Consider the following 20,981-nt stretch of genomic DNA (forward strand, 5'->3'; position numbering starts at 1 on the left):
ATTCACAATCAGCAAATAGATTGTCATAAACTGTTTTCAAAGCTAAAACAAACATCACTGATGAGGAAGTGAGGTAACAGGATTCGAAACGACAATTGCGCAATAACTAAACTTAAATTATCATGAGATCCCTCCGCCTAATCGACAGTCAAGTGTTAGCCGCTGCACCTGTCTGTCGCTGCGTGTCCCTCCGCCTCCGCCGGCCGCATCATCATCATCATCATCATCTCCTCCCGCAAAGCCGCGCGGAGCAGCAGAGTCTCTCCTCCAGCGTCAGCTTTCTGAATGTGACGGCTACTCAGAGCCAGAGGTAGGGATATATCTTATTGATGCTCTCCTCCTAATGTGACTATTTCATATACGACTTCTTGTGAAACCGGCGGGGAAAAAAATGGGAGCCTTTGGAGTGATATTAAGGATTTTACAGTACGCGGGACTTTACGTTCAACTTAACGCAGCGCTCATCGTCGGACACGGCGATGTGGATAATCACATCTCTGGAAACGGTGAGTAGTTTGACTCCTGTTGTCGGTGGAAGTATAGACTATGGCTGGAGGATGATGCTTCTCTTATCTGTATTATCACTCATGAGAGGGAGTGACTGGGTGGGGTTAAGAAGAGGTTGTTGTTCACCTGGTGGTTATTTTGTCTATTTTAAGTTCATTCTTGCTGTTATTAATATGTTTTAGGTCTCGATGTTGTCCGTGTTAAACCAAATATGCATCACTTAAACTTCACAACTATTCCCATTAAAAGTGGTTGATCATGGTGAAGAGGGTGAAGCATTGGGATCGTATTAGTTACAGAAACCACTGTTTACAACTTGTAAAAAAGCTAATCAAGCAAATTTCTTTGTCCACTAATAAAACGATTTAAAGTTAGTTTGAACACAACCTATGTTTAACAAAACACAACAACAGCATGGCTTTCTAAAAGTTGTTTTCAAACTGTCACTGCTGATTAGAATGTCTTGACATTATTTAATTATTTAGCCTAAGTTTTGTGTAAAAACACTGCTTTAACTCTCGGGTTGATTCTATTACCACCTATTTTATAGGTTTATATGGACGTGGTAGCATCAAATGACCACTTATTAGAAAATACATATAATGCTTATCTTCTTGAAGGGATCATGATTGTTATGGTGGTTTCAGGATGAAATTGGATCACCTGTTGGGTTTACCTGTATGAGTAAAGGAAGCTTTAACTCATGTCTCAGTAAGCTTTTAATTAGCTACACTTCTATCCTGAAAAATATAATGTTGAATAGGCCTACATTTTATGTTTAAGGCAAAATAATGTAAAAAAACAAACAAAAAAAACGTTTTCCTTTGACCCAGCTTTGAACACTTATGATCACCAGATTAATTTATGGTGAGAAACTCAATGGATGTTCTGACATGAGATTGAATTCTATAATAGTGAAAGTAAATGAAAAACACATCATGTGAAAAATCACAGCTACTGAAACACCCAATACAGTAGTAAAGTTATTTTGATAAGAACTGATGGGTAACAAAAAGTGGATTTTGAGAACCTACAATAAAGTAAAGTCTCACATTACTAAAGAATGTCTTATTGTGTTTGCAAGACTCACTGGTATTACATAGACCGGTCAGAACTTATCTCTTATGTGTGTGTTTTCTTTACCTGATGTGATGGCTTTCTCAAGTGCACGTTTGTCAGTAAGGTTCAGGATTAAAACAGCTACTAAGGCAACCTTGTTACTGTGTCCTAAGTACTTTGATTTAAACATCGAGTACCCTGTTCTTCAATGTTATTCTTACTTTTGGAAAGGTGCGTTACCAATCTGTTAAATGCTCCTGAAAAAAAAAAAGAATTTTGGGGTTACTTTGCTTCTTTTCTCTCTCTTGCCTTTTCATCCTTCTTTACATTTCTGATGCTTTTGTATGATTACCTAGATCTGCCTTTTTTAAAGCACTTCCTGCTGCAGCTCCACACATATATTTCCTGTTATCTAATTAAAACGTGTGGTAACCAATTTATCACTGTCTCACCAGTTGTCCCTTGATGCTTTTCTGCTTAGCGAGTTAGTTTTAGCTCAATCACTATAAATGAATGCGGCATGCGTGCAGCAGTTCCAAATAGATTGACTGTCTTGGGCAGGTTGGAAAATCAATTAGTAGCATTCCTCCCAAAGGGAGTTAATTAGAATAGGCTATAATCGTTGTGTCTCAGACTGGCCATAAAGAAGGAGAAGAAATGCCTCCGGGTGTGCAGTCCTAACAAGAGTGAAAACTCCTCTGGAAAAAGAACGGCTTAGGTTTTTAAAACGTGACCGAGAAAACAAAACTAAAGCCATCAATTTACTCTGTGTCTTTTGTGGTTAAGAAATACTCTGGATCTTTTTTTTCCTTTTCAATCAGGCCCTCCTCTAAATTGCCCAAGCAGAGGGTAGCTCAGCCTTCATACTGAGCAGAGAGGCTGCTTGTTAGATCCATCCCGAGTCATTTGTTTCACATGAGTGTTTCTATCCAGGGCCTCTACCGGCACCTTGCAACCCCTGACTCCACTTCAGCTGAAGTGAAGATTGAGTCATGTCTGACGCTAAATTATAGCTCTCATATGTGAAGAAAAACAACCAGGTTATATTGATCAGTACTTTCTGTGCATTGAGGGCTTCATACTGTTTGTGCATGTGTGTCCTTGTATGAGGTTTTGATGACCCACACTTGGTTTCAGAATCATTTGCAGGCCCCATGTTTTAGGTGGAGGACATTGTGATGTTAGTGCTCGCTTTAGCAGCACTTTTCCTGTTATCCCCGGCCAGCTTAGCGCTCTCACAGTGAGGGGGCGTGTACCGATTCATTAGGCCTCCAAAGTGTCTGGGATCCTCTGCCAGAACTCTGCTTGGTGTCCTCTTAATGAGGACGTCCAGCCCCAACACTTAGCATTGGCTTTTAATTTAATGGAGGCTCTGACTGTGTGTGCGTGTGTGTGCGGCTGTGCGTGTGTGTGTGTGTGTGAGGCAGGAAACAGATTGTTTGCTGTCACAGTGCAGGCTGCTGGCAGAGGCTCAGCAGGAGAGAGGAGGACAGTTAAACAAGGTGTAGAGGATACCGGAAAAGAGTAAATGAAGAAGTACATTTCAACCTGAAGGGACAGCTGACTGTTCCAGTGATGTTGTCATCTAATGACACTTGTCATGGCCTGTCCTGAATGAAATACTTCCCTGTTATATGCTATGAAATCATTGTGAATGTAAAAACTGTTAATTATTCCTATCAGTAAGCATCATCTTCTGTGTAAGGTTTATCCAGTTAAGTAGCATAACAGCAATGGCTGCAACCAACATGTTCTCACTCAGTCAAATGAAGGCATTAGCGTATGGTATACCTGTTCCAGTTATAGATTACCATTTAGATTAGTCGCTATCTTTTTATAGAGCTCAAGTTTAGATTTATCCAGAACTTTTTTTGTCTGACCAGCAGTCAGGGGATTGATACATTTACCATTGTAAAGACAAAGAGGAACGTGTGCATTTAGGAAGTTACAACCAGTCAGTATTTTGGACTTCTGTGTAGTAAACGAAAAGGGGAAATAGATAATCAAGTTTTTTTGCCTTTTCATTTGATTTAGGCTCTGGAAGTAACAAGCTCAGGCTTTTGAGATAAGGCAAGATTTGGAGTCTTTGCAGTCAGAGAAAACCAATCGTACAGTCAAGTAGTTCAATAAAATAAAGTCACATAGGAAAGAGCTCAACAAATTCACCAAGCCATAGACATTTTGTGTTGGACATAAACACCTCTGCTTGTAGTTTCATTGACGGTTAATACAGAATAGTGGTGTTATAATTTGATTCCAAAGCAGGAGTTCATCGAAACATTTTAATTTTGATCATAGCGATTAAGAGCAAGGTTTCAAATGTAAATATTTTTGCTCTCCATTACCTTCTACTAATGCTTTTAATGAATGAATGCTTTTTAACAACTTCAGAGAATCCTACTCATCTGCTTACATGACAACTGAAAAGGAATATTCCACAAATTGTCCAGTTTACATGCAGTTTTGCAAACATAGATTAACCACAGCCATGCAAACTGTTTTCTTGTTCATCCGTACACAACTCATTGATGTGAGGTTTTTTTTTTAATCTACAGCTTATTTAAATCTAAATCTATCAAATCAATCCTGGATTTGAAGAATTGTTCCACTCCTGAGTACAGTTCACAGGTGTATGTTGTGGTTAGAGGTTATTTAGACTACATGTTATTTTATCTTCACATTAGAATCTTTAATCTAAGGTGAAACTGAGCTACCAGTTTATATCTTTGCTTTGCTGCAGACTGGACACACCATGTGTTGCAGCTCGGTGTCTGATGTACTCAACTGTGCTTTCTCATAAAACCATACACAGCATCACTTAAAGGTTCTCAAGGGCAACATACTGTAACAGAACATAATGTTGTCTTTCATCCCAGAGGACTCCAGATGGAGTGCACCTCACTTTCTCCAAAATTGCTCTGAGACTTGGTGTGTGTTGTCAACAACACGTGCTACTATATGTTGCCTCATACAGGGAGTAAACACAGAAATAGCCTCCGAATCTTTGGTCCCATGGGCTATGAAAAATTCACTCTGTGGGCCAGGAGTATCACTGCTCACAGGCAGATAGCTGCCAGCTTGATTACTGGCTCTGTTCTTTTTTCATTATTTTGCCTTCCACCTTGAATTGAGGCTGAAGGTCTCCCAGCATGCAAATATTTCCCTGAGGAGGCTACTGTCTGTTCGCCCCAACGCTGATTCTGAAATAAATACAACTTAACGTGCCGAGTTCTGAGACAAGTTATTTTGTTTATCAGTGTGAATGTGATTTTTTGTCACTTGCATGTAATGTTGATTCATGTTTTGGAAGGTTGACAGCAGTTTTTATGTTTGTAACATTTTACATCTACCAAAACAGGCTTTTTTTTGGCACTTCATGTCTTTTTGTTGGTATTGGATGAAAAGAAAAACCCTAAAACATCAAAAATTGATTGCAGATGTAGATGAAAGCTATTTCAGATCAGGATAGATATCTGCAGCAGGTTTGTTTATAACAGGAGTTCCTTGTGTAACTAACCTGTGGGGCTTCCCTCAATATCAAAACCATTCATCAAGTTAGAGAAATACCTTTTCTCTCCGGGATTCTGTTTACATTCACTAGAGGAGGAAGTTACAATGGTTATGTATTCACTGTGTCAGATTCAATGAATCACTTCTGCTCTTCAGTGCCCTCAGGATGGGGCTCAAATGAAGGTACTGAGCTAATGACTCTCACTTTACAAGCAGTCTCTATGAGGAAACTTTTCATGTAAAAATTTTTTGTTCTAAACCTGGAAAATATTTTCTAAAATGATTTAGACTACAAGTGCTTCATTTGAAATGCCTCTAGTAGGAGAAACACCTCTCTCTTCTGTGTTCTCATGCTTTCAAATTTACTGTAAGGCTAAACATGATTACATTTCAGACATTATATACCCTTGTATTTCTTTTCATTCTTTGCCCTCTGTTTGTATATTCTCTTTGCTTCTTGTCCTTCATTACATGATGATTTGCAGTTATTTTTTCATTGGTGACCAATAACAGCTGCAAATGCTGAAACAGTTTCTATGAATAAATCAAGTCACAACATTACAGAAATTTACAAATTCAAAAAGATCTGTGCAAAAGTCCACTGCAAATGCAATGTCATCTGCAAAAAAAAATGTCAATGCCGCCCTCCACCCTCATGGGGGCTAAAAACGTCTTTCTCCCACCAACCAAGTCCAGCTTTGTAAATTACTTTTGATTATCACTAAAATCCAGTTCAAAGTAATGCCCCCTACAGGCCTGGACCACATCCATATGCTAAGTTTTTCTTTTGCATGTATGTTAGTGGTTTGTATGGAGCCCCTGTGGTCCCGAAAAAGTACAAATAAAATATCTATATAATAATAATATGCTCACAAGATATATTTTATTTACTTTTCTGGACTTCAGGGGCTCCGTAGGTTTGTTTGTTTTTGACTTTGAAATGTTTTTGTTTTGACAGCATGTTAGCCTTTTAATGCATCCGTTTCTTTTTTTACAACACTTTATTTGGAATGAACTTCCAAACTCCATGTGATCTGCAGAGTCCCTCTGCACCTTTAAGAAAAAGCTAAAGACCCAGCTCTTTCATGAATACCTACTAACTTAATGATGATGGTCTCCATATTATTGATGATGATGATGGTAATGACGATGGTTTTTGTTTGATAACGATGACTTATAAGATGGTTTCTATACTGATTAGAGCTCTCAAGAACTGTCCTCAATGTTGTGCTTTGCCTCTGGTCACTTCCTGTCAGCACCTGTGTCCAATAGGACTCAAAGCTGATCGTTTGCTCTTACTGACATTGTTCTCTTTTTTCTAGATCCTTGCTTGTGTTGAAGTTACTCTCTGATGTACGTCGCTTTGGATAAAAGCGTCTGCTAAGTGAATTGTAGAATTATTTGTACTTGCAGCGCTTTTCCATCATTGAATTTGGTTTGGACTTTGCATGTGATTAGAATTTCAAATAAGTAGTAACAACAGCTCTAGTATTAAAAGCCTGATATGACTTCTTCATCTGTGCCATTGAACTCCATCGTTTTCCAGAAACCCATAGCCATACCATGGCCAATTTAATTAACAAGAACCGAGAATTATAGTTTATATTAATTCACCTAAGCTATGTATTAAACTAAGTTCACAAAAAGTTCATAAATCTACTTTAAGTAGTCCCCCAAAATTAAATATCACCATTAACTGCTGTAATTAATTAATGAACTGTAACACTTGTTCTTACCTTTTCGAGTGATATGAAAACATAGAAAGAAATGTCTTCTCCTCTTATGGCTCGACTAAAAAACAGATGCTTGTTACTGTAGGTTGGTGACGAGCTTTTCTCCATCTCGTTCACACACAAACTGTCAATCACAGAGACAAACAAAGAAACAGATGTCACCCTTGCTTCTTGTCCATGCTAATAAGCCCTTTGTAATTTTGTTATCCTCAAACAGCTCAAGCTTTCTCTTCAGCAGGGAGGAGGATGAAGGGGGGGAGGGGGCTGTACCTGAACAAAACATTAAGGTGAGGTTTGGGTTTGAGAAGTCCAGGAGCCTTAGCTTTCTTTTTTTTCACTGCGTCTGCCTTCTCTCATTGTTTTATCCCCCCTTTTATTTTTAATGAGTCTTTAGCAGTAGCCTCTTTGTTCCCATACCTATCATTGCTTTCTGAGCAAAGTAGTTAAAAAAGCAGAGGAGGCATTTTGAAAGTACATGTACAGTTCAGAAGTTGCATCTTCAAATGAGGTATACCCTGCCTCTGTTTGAAGACTGCCTAAAAATCTGTCAGAGGAAGAAAAACCTGTCATGTGTCAGCGATATAGTAAGATAAATAAGAGGTAGTGTGTTTAAGATTTCTCTGTAAGTTCATTTCCTCACCAAAAAAACACATCTTCACTCTCTCCCCCAGTCCAGGGCTGAAAATGTTCCAGTGGAGTCAGCTTTCGTGTTGGTTTAGCATTCCACCAAGGTTATTGGATTGATTTCTGGTGAAGCTGCTGTGATTAGGGAAACAGTTGGATGTCTGCTAAGCAGGCTTGTCAGGCCCAGACATTGACACAGCGCTCACAGGAAGGCTGTCTGTTTGTCAACAAGTTGTGTTTAACAGGCAGGTAGAGGAAGGAGCCTGAATCACAAACTGAGAGGCAATCTGACAACTGTGAGATCAATAAAGCCCAGAGGAGGAGGAAGAGCAGGAGCAGGAGGAGGAGGAGGAGGAGGAGGAGGAGGAGGAGGAAGAGGAAGAGGAAGAGATGGAGGACGAGAGAAGGAGGAGGAGGACGAGAGAGAGGAAGAGTAGGAGGAGGAGGAGGAGGACGAGGAGAGAGAGGAAGAGTAAGAGGAGGAGGAGGACGAGGACGAGGAGAGAGAGGAAGAGGAGGAGGAGGAAGAGAGAGAGGAAGAGTAAGAGAAGGAGGACGAGGAGAGAGAGGAGGAGGAGAGAGAGGAAGAGGAGAGAGAGGAAGAGGAGGAGGAGAGAGAGGAAGAGAAAGGTGCAAAGTTTGTATAGGCAAGCATGATTTGGTTTTAATGGTTTGAGATGTACTCAGACATCTTTGTGTCTGTCAAAACTATCAAAGCATTTTAATTACAAATTTTAAACATATTCTATTTTCCTTTAAATTACATAATAAGGGATTCTCAAATTAAAAGACGTGGACTGATAGTTCTTATTTTATCCAGCAATCTCTTTTGAATGGCTTGGATTTCCCATGCTTATGTCGTGTGTGTGTGTGTGTATGTCTGGGTGAAAGAGATAAATCTGTCTGTTGTTGTGTGTGAAAGAGAGTTAGATGTTACAAAATGATCATTGCAGAGGCTCCGCATTCTCCATTTGTCCATTAGCTTCTTGTGCGACACATTTTGATGCATGGTATGGATGAAACATGCAACAGAAACACAGCAGTGTTCATTGATTATATTTATAGGAGGATCCATTCTCCTCAGGCATAATTGGGGGAAGCTATATGCTATAGGCCTACTGGTGTTTTCCAGGTTGGAAGATGTTTAGGAGTAAGATACCTTGATCTGCAAACAAAAACACAGCCAGCAGTGAACCTCCAGAAGGGACATAATGCCATATTGAAAGTTAAACAACATATTTGACCATTACTGTCAGACAATGGCGTATGTTAGCATTAAGCCGCTTCCTTTCTAATAGTACCATTAGCTAAGAAGTGGATGAATGTTAACATGACATTTTGAAAGTGTTGAGATACAATAGGAAGGCATAAACATGCTTAAAGGCTTTATATGCGATTATATATATATATATCGCTTATGCTTATTCTTCTTTTCTCTAGTCCCTCAATTAAACAACTTTTATACGTGAGGGGAGGAGTCAGCCGGCTGTCCCGACGATGTAAACAAACTGAAGATAGGACTCTGAAAACATCACAGACAGTGGGACTCGGGTGTTACACCCATTGTAGACAGTCATGACTCACAGAGTTATTTTCAGAGGATATACTTGATTTCTATTACGAAAAATTACGCATATAAAGCCTTTAACTTTGTAAAAACAACATTGATAAACCATTATCTACCATCAGACAACAGCTAGTTTTTAGCACTTAACCACTTCCCATCGATATGACCGTCCACTGGAAATTTGCTAACTCTGACATCTTTGCGTTCAAACACTCACTATGCTAACACTACTCTTAGCAAGTTCAACTTCTTATCATACTGCACAACACAATAATGTTAGCTGTTGTCTGATAATGAATCATATAAAACTTGGAAGTTGTCCCTGCACTGTTTATTGATAAATATTTGTCTCTCTCTGCATTTTACACAGTGGACAACGTGAAGACAAACCATTAGGACAGCACTCTTTGAGCTTCCCATGCATGACTTCAGCGGGAAACAGCTGCTTAGTGAATGCAGTCAATTTATAATGGACTGATAATACACAGCTTCAATCCTCACAACTCCACACATACAGTGTGCGTTGACTATCCACAGGGCACCACACAATGTGAGAGACACACACACAGACACTAAGGCTCTCCCAGGATGCTCAGCACGTCGTGCCAGAGACAGTTGGCATAGCTCCAGGAAATGTATAGGCAGCTAGTCGGAGAGCTGGAAGCATCTTTTTATGCCACACAGCAGAGGCAACAGACACAGACAGCAAGCTCAGCGAGAGAGGAAGTGAATTAAAGCCGGAAGGTAGGTGAGAGTACAGGAAAAATGAGATAGATGGAGTCTCTAATAGGAAAAAGGAAACAGAAAAGGAAGTGAGAATAGTAGTGCGTTTTTAACAACACAACTCGAGATGTTTCTGAGGTGCAGAGAGAGACGAGATATGAAAGGGTTTAAACTACAGAAAAAAAGAGGCAGTGTTACCTTGCAGCTATAAGCCTCTCCTACTGAAGCTCTGGACTCATGGGTGTATTTGAGGACTCCCCATACAGTTCTCACCTTGACTTGATATGCTACGACTTCAAACGACTGGAAAGACTATGCTAGCCTCATTATTTCACCATCATCTCCTTTGTACTGTTTTTTTTTGTTTAAAGTTCTCATAAAGGACTTAACATTTAATCTGAAAAAAGGTATCAAGGTATAATATTTTGCGAGATCATAATCAAAATAGATTTTGGTTTATACTTATGTGGTCTGTTTTAAAGACAAACAGAGTCAGATAAACATAAGGCAAAAATGTATGGCAGATACGGAAAAAAATCTGAAATACATTGTAAATGGATACACAACAGCTCCCTTATTGCAGACATACAAAAACAAGAGCAGTCATCTCATTTTAAACCATAGGTTAACACAGTCTGCAGCTGATTCATTCTCAAATTGAGAACAATGTAAAAATATGAGGGCTATGAGATCATGTTAAAGGACTAGGTCTAAATGTCTTCAGATTGAAAAGAGTATGACAGCTTCAGGCAGATTGGATGATATCCCCCTGAAAGTATTGTTGGATTCAGTTACTAACTGTAGGCAAAGGTGGACCCCCACATGAGCTTTTAGCGTTGTGTTAGTCCCAATATGTTGTGGTAGCTGATGTCATACCATAATTTGTCCACAAGAGGGCACTAGTGAGTCTGTTCTCTAACTGAAAAATCTTCAATTTAGTACTTTGGTCAAAAATATATCTATATAATACTGTATATACTCAAAGAAACAAATACAAGACATTAAGTATTCATACTGTATGCGCTCAATATGTGGTAGTGTTATTGGCATCAAGAAATTACGATCATTTTATGTTTGTGTTAAAGTTGCACCTCACGTGATAGAAGATAAATATATTCCTTACACTTTTGCTCTTGGTTTTCATGAAAAACCATTTCAATCTGCATGAGAATAAAAACTTTTAACGATTGACTGTGCCTTGTTATAGTTGGAAATGAGCAATGGGGTCAATTGAAAATGTCCAGTTTTAAATAAACAAAATGAATGTTAATGGACTTTGTCTTGTAAAGTACTTCCATCTACCCAAAGCAAGTTTACACCATTTCACCATAGCAGAGGCTGAAAAAGTGTCCAACCATCCATACTACATCTACACACCCACCAGTTTCTCAGGTGGAACAATTTGGGGTTCAGTGCCCGTGCCATGTGTCTACAGGAGCTTGGTTGAGAGACTCCACCATAAAGCCACAGCTGCTCCGGCTTTCCTTTATTTTGAGATGCAGCACAGGTTTTTTTTTTTTTCTAATTTTATTTTCATAGCAGCCTTTTTTGTTCTCACTTGTCACTCTTTCTTTGTCTTTTACGGTGTTCTTTCAGTCTCTTTAAAGTGACAGATGCTGCAAGCTGTGCTCTGCCGCTGCCTGTTCATACTGTATCTCAAGGACAAAAAAAAAAACCTGCCAGTTCCTGCATCAAATACTAAGAATACCCAGATGATTGAAAGGCCTTCCCCTGTTGTTTGGCTTTTTATACACAGTGAAGTTCTCTTCTTTTCTAGGCTTCAGCTGTGGCACCATATGTTCAAAACACATTATTACAAGACATTGTGATAAATTTAGACTTACCTTCTTGTTCCCGTCATCAGGCATTTGGGATAAGGGTTGGCAGTCATGAAAAGGAAGATATAGAGAAGGAAATAATGTTGCAAATAAGAATAGGACTGAAAATGAGGAACATATTTTTGTAGATTGTTGATTTTACATTCGGGACCCAGGCCTGAATCCGAGTATAGGCTTGACCCCAAAGTGTAGTTCATTTAATAAGTGTGAACACAAACGTACTGGACTCATGGTACTGTGCCCGAGTCCGCTTGAAGAGGTGGTCTCGGGCATGACTCGTGTACTCAAGTTAGCAGATGTGAAGGCAACCATGCTCAAACAAGGAAGATCAACACTATGTGACGTCATTCTAAACGTGTTGTATCTGTGCAGCACGGCCCATTTCATTCTCTGAGCTGTACGGTAGATGTGGAAGTAGGGAGAGGGTCATTTCTGCGTAACAGAAATAACAATAACATCCACAGCCTGGTAGACTCAGCCCGCAAGTGGTTGCCATGGCTGCTACTTCTTTCTGCTTTTTGCTGGATTAACAAACCAACTGTGTGCATACTGCCACCTGCTGCATTGGACATGCCCAAATGTTCTTGGGTACTCAACAATGTTACTGATGTAAACGCAAACCAGCAGAATAGAGGGAAGGGGGAGCAATTGTTTTCAGGCACGTTAAAAATTGTGCCTAATATGAAAAAGCCTGATAACAGCTTCTAAACACTCACAAGTTGCTTTAATTCTTAAAATGTATGTTGTAAAAAAAATAAAATCAGTCGTCAGAGGCATTTTTCTTTCCCGCTTATAAACACATTGTAATTTAGCAGAGCAAGTTTTCAAAAATCATTTAAGACAGTATTTGCTCGTCATCTCATTTTTTTTATCCTGCATTTCCTGTCATTAGAACAGATATGCATCATCAGATGAAGGTCTGTCATTTCACCAGCTGTGATTACAGTCAATAATGCATCAGTGAAACAGGTAGCACCACAAGAACATGTCCCAGAAAATATATACTGCTGTGATTTAATTCACAAGAAACTTTAATGGTTTTGTTTTTCATCTGTTTTTATCCATATTTATATTCACATCAATAAAATCACATCTTAGTATTGAGTTAGATTGTGAAACAGTGCAATATCTGTAAACGCTCTAGAGTAACAATATCCAAAATGAAAAAATAATAATAAGAAGAAGAATAATCCTTAGTAAAAGGGTTTGCACTTTTCAGTATTTTCTATCTTTTTAACAAACTTTTAAAACTGAATAAAGGCAATAGCCAAAAACATTTTCCTGTTGATCAGGATGTAAGCCAGCAGTAAATACTAAAGTACAGGATATGATTAGAGCTTTGTTATACTGATGTCCAAAAGAGGTAAAAATGTAGAACACTCAACAGAAAAGATCCCACAGGTGGCAAAAAATAGCATTAAGTACTTCCTGGCTGAACCATTTTGCTATTAAGAAGTACAAAGTTCAACCAACTCTTAAAGATATAAAGTATATTGTTAACATCAACCTTTTCTTCAAGCATTAAAATGTATAACTCGTGTAGATTATAGTATATATAAGATATAGTATTCAAGCTAACTTTTATTAGACTACAGCTGATTTGAAACATATTTCACAAAGAGATATCACTCTCCTTCCCTCTCTTAATCCACATTGCCAACACCTGGTGGAGCAAGAGGCTTTCAAGTGTGTGTGTTCATGAGAGCACCATCCTCAACCAGGAAGTGGATCTTGGAGAAAACCATCATTAGAAATCAGCAAGTATGAAAAAAATATATAATTTAGTGATAAACATTATAAATGTATTAATCAACTTAAATGAATTTTGATTGATAAAGTTTAACATATCACAAAAAGACAAGAAAATATACAACTTCAGGTCCTCTTCCTATAGCTCTTTCTCAAGCCGACCATCTCGTCTAATGAAGACCTCACTGATGAGATTATGGCTCGTAAACAGATCCAGGGTTAACTTTTTGTTTTGTTTTCATTTCTTTTAATTTGCTAACACATTCATGCTAAAAAAACATGTTTTTAAATAGCTTTCACTTTCATAATAGCATAGTATTGTTTATCTTTAGTCCTTTTTTTGGTGCCTTCATTTAGAGATAGGACAGTGGATAGAGTCAGAAACTGGGGAGAGAGAGAGAGAGAGAGAGTGGGGAATGACATGGGGGAAAGGAGCCACAGGTCAGATTCTAACCCGGGCCGCCCACCTGGATGACTACAGCCTCTGTACATGGGTCGTGTGCACTAACCACAGTATTGTTGCATACATATTTCACTTTTTACTTTTAGCACAATAGAGGAGAGCTGAACTGAAGAGTGCGAAAGACAGCTTTTCAGGTGTTCTTTTTTTTACCATGACGTGCCGACGGCTTCTAAAAGTACCTCCAGGTTTCCATGAATGAACACATGTTCAACAATATAACACATTTTTATGAAGTGAGGAGACATTTTCAAGGTCTTAAATCCTAAATATGAAGACTTTCCTGAGTATTTGTTCAGGATTCATGTGTAAGTTATTAAGCCTAAATTAAGCCAATTCATAACTGACTCAGATGAGGAATGTGTTATTGCTGTTAGCTTGTCTGGGATGTACAGTAAAAAGCTGTTATTGGTAGTCTGTGTAAGTTATAAAGTGACGTTGTTCTGTGAGTATAGCTGCAGCTATTCACATGTTTCTTTCCTTCCTTATGTGTGTGTGTGTGTGTGTGTGTGTGTGTGTATGTGTGGATTCAGTCACTCTGCTTTACAGCTCAACTCTGAATCACTCTGCTCACCTCAGTTCTACCCTTTCTCTCCTTTCCTCTTCCTGTCTCTTCCTTCCTGGCCCCTTGCACAGCTCTGTTCCTGCAGTACCTTTTCTCCAAACAAATGAGTCACTGACAAATTTCAAGCAGTGCACCTCTGCATAACCCTTAAGGGCCAAGTTAATCAGATGACACAAATACTCCTATTCCTGTCATATTTCCTAAATGCGATCAAACATAATCAATGGTATCAGTGAGCCTGAGAGGGAAGATGTAGGAGTGGAATGAGTGATAGGAGGAGGAATGCAAATGTTTATTATGCATTATGTATTTCCTACACAATATATTATCTTTAGATTTACTTGTACTGAATGAATATTGAATAAACTGAGATAATGAGATAACGTCTTCTTATGTTACCTTAGCATGCAGATGTGCAGAAATTAGAAGAACAAACAGTGGAAACAATGAGGTTTCCCAAAAAAGGATTCCCAATTGTTTCTTAATATTATAATAGCTCTTCTATAAAGAGTCTGATTCGTGCCTTTTATTTTAATCTTTCTTTGTTTTTTGTATGATATTCACTAAAGGGTGCATATTTCAAAGAGGGAAAAATATCTTTCCTGTGATCATGAAAAGAAAAGATGGGCTTTAATCTTTCATAGAGTTTTTTTTTTTTAAATGTGTGCTGTTTTTAGATAAAGATACTTTAGGGTCAGTTTATGTCTCCATTTTTTGCTTTAGCATGCTTTGATTGAAGCCTCCCTCATGAACAATCTGCACGTGTCAGGAAAGTGTTACAGAAAATGATCTGTGATGACACTCTCAACAGTCACTGGAGTTCAAAGCAGATAATGTGAAGTTCTCTGGGCAAGTGGCAAATCTGTATATTAATAATAATATAGGTTATGAATTATACATGATGGATAATTCCAACAAATGGACACCAAGTAACCATAGCAACTGTTTTACAGCGGTAACAGCAGGTTTGTAGAGTTCGTTTTAAAATTCTCTTTCTTTTTTCTTTCTTTCAGCACTCTTTACAGAAGTTCCACATGACATCACGACACAGAGCGGTGAGGATGTAGAAATGGCTTGTTCCTTCCGTGGGGCGGGCTCACCCTCCTACTCTCTGGAGATCCAGTGGTGGTACATCAAGGACCACAGCAGCCGGCAAGCGAAGACGTCCCAGATCACTAATGATGTAAGCTGTGATGTAAAGTCACCAGCGGGGTTAAGGCAAAGTTTAGTTTAACCAAACAGGGCTGACAATTGATGGGATGCTGATCTTTAGTGAATCAACAATGCCTCTAACACTTGAAAATATTGTGTCATCACCTCCTAATGCCAGCTTAGAAGTGAGTTTTCCAGCATGTTCACACAATGTTCACACAATCATTCCACACACTTTGCGTCGTTTTCCCCGACACAGATTTGAGGAAGTCAAACAGATAGAAAATGTCATGTTTGCATTAAAAGCTCTCTTCAGCAATTGTGGAGTGCTCAGGACAGTCAACCAGGGCACGTTAAGGAAATCAAATTCACATCAGACTTTGTGCCAAGTTGGACTCCTTAGAGGTGGTAACATACTTGACTGGATCCCCACAAACAGCATGCAGCTAGAGTAACGAGAAGGCAGCAGCCCAGCTTTTTTCCTCTTTATTTTTTTTAACAATATGTTTATTGAGTTTTAAACATTTTTACAAGACACATAATTACGATTGAATAAATTCTAAGGAAGATATACACATACACATATATACGCATTTATAAAAAGTAAAATATAATTATACAAAATACAAAATAAAAAATAAAAATAAAATGTAATTACAAAATGTTGCAAAATGATTACTGTCCGTGTTAAATAAAAATAACAAGACGGAGTACATTGCCATAGATAATTTGTTAATCACAAATATTCTGCCCTAGGAGTTTCTGCAAAAATGACCACAATTACAGACATTGCCAAATCTTTACCAGGCGAGCTCAAAATATGTGACAGATCTTTATCCTGAAGAAAATTAATATATAGGCCCCAGATATCGTCAAATAATTCTCGTTTGTCTTAAAGTGTATATGTTATCTTCTTTTTTCCTCTTTATTGTGATAAGACAGCAAGACCAGTTCCAAGCTTTTAGAAGGGTGGCCTTAAATGTCATACAAGCACTAGCTTCAGTAGAGGAGACATAGAGGATATAGCGTGGAGCTAGGTTTGACAATTTAGAGAAAAAGTCACAAATGAAATATTTCTAGTGGTCATTTATAATAAAGAGACATGTGTTACTGACTCTGAGGGTGAGAAGGGATAAGTTGTCTCAGACATTTCAGTTACTCAATCCACAGATAATGTTTCCACATGTTTTTGCGGTGCTTCAGATTTCGAACTTTGCTCTTGACAGATTGCCAGGGTTAGCAGACGTGTTCTCTTCGACCACAAAATGAGCTGGAAAACAGTATGAGCAAAATATGACTCAGCTCATATTTCACTGATGCCGATAGATTCGGACCAAGACTAGAACAACAGGTTCCCAGGGGGGCCTCACAGGACCTGGTCTGGATCTTAATTAAAACCATGTGTTGAATTAACAGTGCAACAAAAACTAGCAAGCAAGTGGATGCTCAATAAGTAATGTATTACTGTTTTAAACTTAAAGTGGTATTAGTTGAAATAGTTTGCCAACTGTGATAACAACAACTGAATAATAAATATACAGTAAACATGATAAAGAAACAGTGGGAAGAGCTAGGTAAAGCAGATAGTAATATCTTTTAGTAAAAGGCAACAGTTGAGGTGGGAAAAAAATGAGCTTTTGAAGAAGTTAGCAATGAGTGAAGTGTTGAAACAGTTAATTATCTCTGATAAATCAATTTAGTGAGCTAAACATAACTCAACAACTGTTTCTGACAGTAAACACTGAGTAGACACTAAAAGCTAATTGTTGAAATAGTTAGGTGTAACTATGACTGACTAACAAAATGACTGATGAGAAGTGAAACATGATATGAACTGTTTTTAATGTGTAAGCTGCTCTGCTTGTCTGTGTTACTGACTGCATGAATGTTTTTTTTACTGTTTTATCTGGAGAGAGAGATCTATTCTATTCTATTCTATATTATTTTTATTCTGTAGAACAGGTAAATATTAGAGGACACTAAGCCTTTCTCTAAATAGCTGATAAAATGTTATATTTTAATATTATTTATCGTCCATTAAACATTTCTGTCTATATTTAACTAAACAGCATTTTTAGAAATCTCTATTGAAGTCAAAGAAAAGCCGTACAGAATATTACTAGATAGATAGATATTCATTTCTGAACTTTAAACTACAGCTATTTTCTCATACATGATATCTGCTTTTAGTTTACTCTGCAAACAAAGTCGATGTCCTCAAGGTTAAACATTTTATCATCCCTCAAGTGAAATTGCAAAGTCCAATTCCAGCTTCACTTTAATTTATGCAGGACTGCAATGCTTGAGCTGAACCTATAGCTCCCTGTATATCAGGCAGAGGAAAATGCAATATTAGCCATGGCAGAAACCCCCTGGCACAGCATCGAAGGGATAATTGCTGATTCGCATTTGCTAGCACTGGAGGAACAGGTGGATTCTCTCCCATCATGGGGAACTCTGCTCCCCTGTTGTGCCTCTCGACTCTATAATTGGCACTGAGAAAGAAATAGATTTTCAAAATCTTGGTCTGCTGCATGCATAATTCATATCTATGCCAAACTGAATACCTCAGTGCCTCTGCATACACATCCACACACAGCAGGCTTTTCAGAGGCTTTATGTGCTTGGTTCTTTAGATTTGGAGCTCTACACACACAATCATACATGCATATTAAAGCACACACACACACACACACACATACATTAAAGGTTAACCACCAGACACTGAAGGAACTACAATGATGGCATCTTTAGTCCTTAGAAGCTGAGTTTTGTTAAAGATATCAAACATGTTTCTTTCTGTAATGTTTTTCAGCCTTGATAAGCCTTCTGTTGCTTATTCATCATCCATATTTCTGTACAGATTTTACCCCTGGAGAAAACATCAAAAGATGCCACCAAAATTAGCGTGAGTCTGATCATACAACAACATGTCAACGAGCACAACGCAAAAGACAATATCAAACTGAACTATGAGCATGTTTTTTTATGCAATTTGAAATGAGACAGACTGTGTCCTGGAAGTCATAACTGTATAGTCCTTTATATTGTTGGCTTGCCATTTTGTTGTGCTTGTTAAAACTGTTTGACAATTATTCCCTATATAGCACTATTTCAAGCTGCATTGTGCTAAAACAAAGTAATGAAGTTAACAGTGCAGAGAAAATGTAGTGCCCTAAAGTTTTGCTTTCATTTTACTGATGAGCTCACTATATAGTACTTAAAGGCTTTCTATGTGATTTTTCATACTTAAATATAATAGAAATCAAGTATATCCTCTGAAAATAACTCTGTGAGTCATGACTGTCTACAATGGGTGTAACACCCGAGTCCCACTGTCTGTGATGTTTTCAGAGTTTTCAGAGTCCTATCTTCACTTTGTTTACATCGCCAGGACGGCCGGCTGACTCCTCCCCTCACGTATAAAAGTTGTTTAATTGAGGGACTAGAGAAAAGAAGAATAACATACTGTACTCACTGCTTAACTGTGTTTCTAGATCACGCTCATTTCAGGTAAATTTACATGCAGTGTGAAGATATGAGCATAATAAAGATCGCTAGCATTAGCATGCTAACACAACAATGCAGCGCGAGTTGTTTTGGTTTCATGCTGGTGCTCAAGGGCGACATCTGCTGGATCAAAAAAATCACATATAAAGCCTTTAATTGAATATAGTCCATATACAGTGAGAGATTATGGAATAAGTGAAAGATTTCAGACATACCAATCTTCTGACATATGGCTTTGAATAAAATATTTTTTGTCTTTTATGACTAAAAGGTTGTAAAAGTTGCCGGCAGCAACATCTCCCACAAGCTCCGCCTCTCCAGTGTCAAGCCATCAGACGAGGGCACATACGAGTGTCGAGTCATCGACTTCAGTGGCACCAAAGGACAACAACACCACCGTGTTCGGGCTTACCTCCAGGTGGAGCCTGAGAGGAGACAGGGCATACACCACCAGCAGCAGCAGCAGCCACAGCACCAAACTGAGGGCATGGGCCTGAAGAGGAGATCAGCCAGCAGCACCACTGACTGTACCGAGAGCTGCCTGATTTAAAGAGGAGGGTCTGCCATCTGTCTGCATGTTCAAGACATTTCTCTCCAATAAGGGACTGTCATCAACACACACACACACACACACACACACACACACACACACACACACACACACACACACACACATCAACACAGAGACGAAGAGTCGGACAAAACTGGACACTTTGTATTTAATATCAAAGCTAACTTTAAGTTTTTTTTTTAACAGAGAGAAAGGACGGTTTCCTTTGCAATGTGCCAGTTCTTACACAAGCAAAAGCCAAAAGCTGCAGTCTTTCAATGTAAATGCTTTTTAAAGGAATAAAGAATGAATTCAGCTTTTTTTTTCCTACATCTAATCTTTTCAAAGCACATTGATTTCATCCATGTAATCTATGTTTAAACAATGTACTTAACTTTCTATAAGACTACTGGAATGTTTGCGATATAAAAAATATATGCTTTCGTCACAGTTAAAATATATATTCTTGTGTACATTCTTAATCAGCAACGTAGACTTTTATTATCATTCAAGTAAATTAAACTCTGTGCTACTAAACCAAATGACTCCAGAGACATAAGTACATTAATCTCTTTTTATTCTTTACTTTCATGTCTTTGTCATTTGAATCCCTTAACTGTGTTTAAGTTCTGCTGTTTGATATCTGCTTTGTTAAATACATTCATTTGAAAACACATTGAAGTGCTTTCTGTTTTGTTTTTACTTACTATCCTGAAGACTCACTATGCTAAACACTCGGAGAAGGGATTGATTCCACCAAAGTACAAAATAAAGGTTTCAAGTAGTTAAAGTAACCTTTTTCATACATCCATAAAAAGAGTTAAGAAAGCTGACTCATTTTGGACTAATGTCTATTTCCTATGAAAGAACCTCTGTCATGTACTGGAACCAAAGAACGACAGAGAGACTGTGGGTAAGTCATGTTCCTTGTAAATACATGTTGTGGATTGGTGGCACAAACTTAAAAGTTTTTATTGTTTTATCCCTGTGCAGAGAAATTCAATTTAAAGCTGCTAAAGTGTACAGATGTGATGCAGGGGAGGACAAGAGATGATTTATAAGCATAGATTACTGTTCAATTACTAAAGGATGGTAAGAAGGAAAGATGATTCAGTTTTGAGTTTCTCTGTAAAATCCCTTTAATAGATATTTTTACATGTTTTCTCCTCATGTCACAAACACATTAGAAACCAGTGTGTTGCTGCCAGATACTGTGACTCCTTTTTAATAACCGCAATTACTGTTTGTGGCCTGAAGAGAGCAGCCTTTACTCTATTTGAAGGAAGAGAATCACAATGATTTGATCCCAGATAAGCCTGTATTGTTTTTCCAAAAGTTGGTCATTCATAATAAGGTTTGCCAGTAAAAGCTTTAAATGGAATGCAAAATAACCATTTTAAACTGTAATCTGACCACGAGCAGGCCTTTCAAATA

The 20,981-nt window shown here is 38.2% G+C and overlaps 1 protein-coding gene across 1 annotated transcript; it reads left to right on the forward strand.

The window, feature by feature from the left end:
* Positions 1–215: 215 nt before the first annotated feature.
* On the forward strand, positions 216–20,223 carry LOC109993814 (V-set and transmembrane domain-containing protein 2-like protein). Its single transcript, XM_020646907.3, has 4 exons — positions 216–506; positions 15,349–15,518; positions 18,351–18,395; positions 19,269–20,223. The coding sequence occupies exons 1-4, from the start codon at positions 392–394 to the stop codon at positions 19,545–19,547; spliced, it is 609 nt and encodes a 202-aa protein (XP_020502563.1). The 5' UTR covers positions 216–391; the 3' UTR covers positions 19,548–20,223.
* Positions 20,224–20,981: the final 758 nt, after the last annotated feature.

This window comes from Labrus bergylta, chromosome 5, assembly GCF_963930695.1.
Source record: "Labrus bergylta chromosome 5, fLabBer1.1, whole genome shotgun sequence".
Classification (NCBI taxonomy): domain Eukaryota; kingdom Metazoa; phylum Chordata; class Actinopteri; order Labriformes; family Labridae; genus Labrus; species Labrus bergylta.

Excerpts from the sequence above, each read along its gene's own strand:
- LOC109993814 (XM_020646907.3), top strand. The coding sequence starts at position 392 with ATGGGAGCCTTTGGAGTGATATTAAGGATTTTACAGTACGCGGGACTT. Across the intron at positions 15,519-18,350 it reads CGTCCCAGATCACTAATGAT|ATTTTACCCCTGGAGAAAAC; the intron begins GTAAGCTGTGAT and ends ATTTCTGTACAG. Across the intron at positions 18,396-19,268 it reads AAGATGCCACCAAAATTAGC|GTTGTAAAAGTTGCCGGCAG; the intron begins GTGAGTCTGATC and ends TATGACTAAAAG.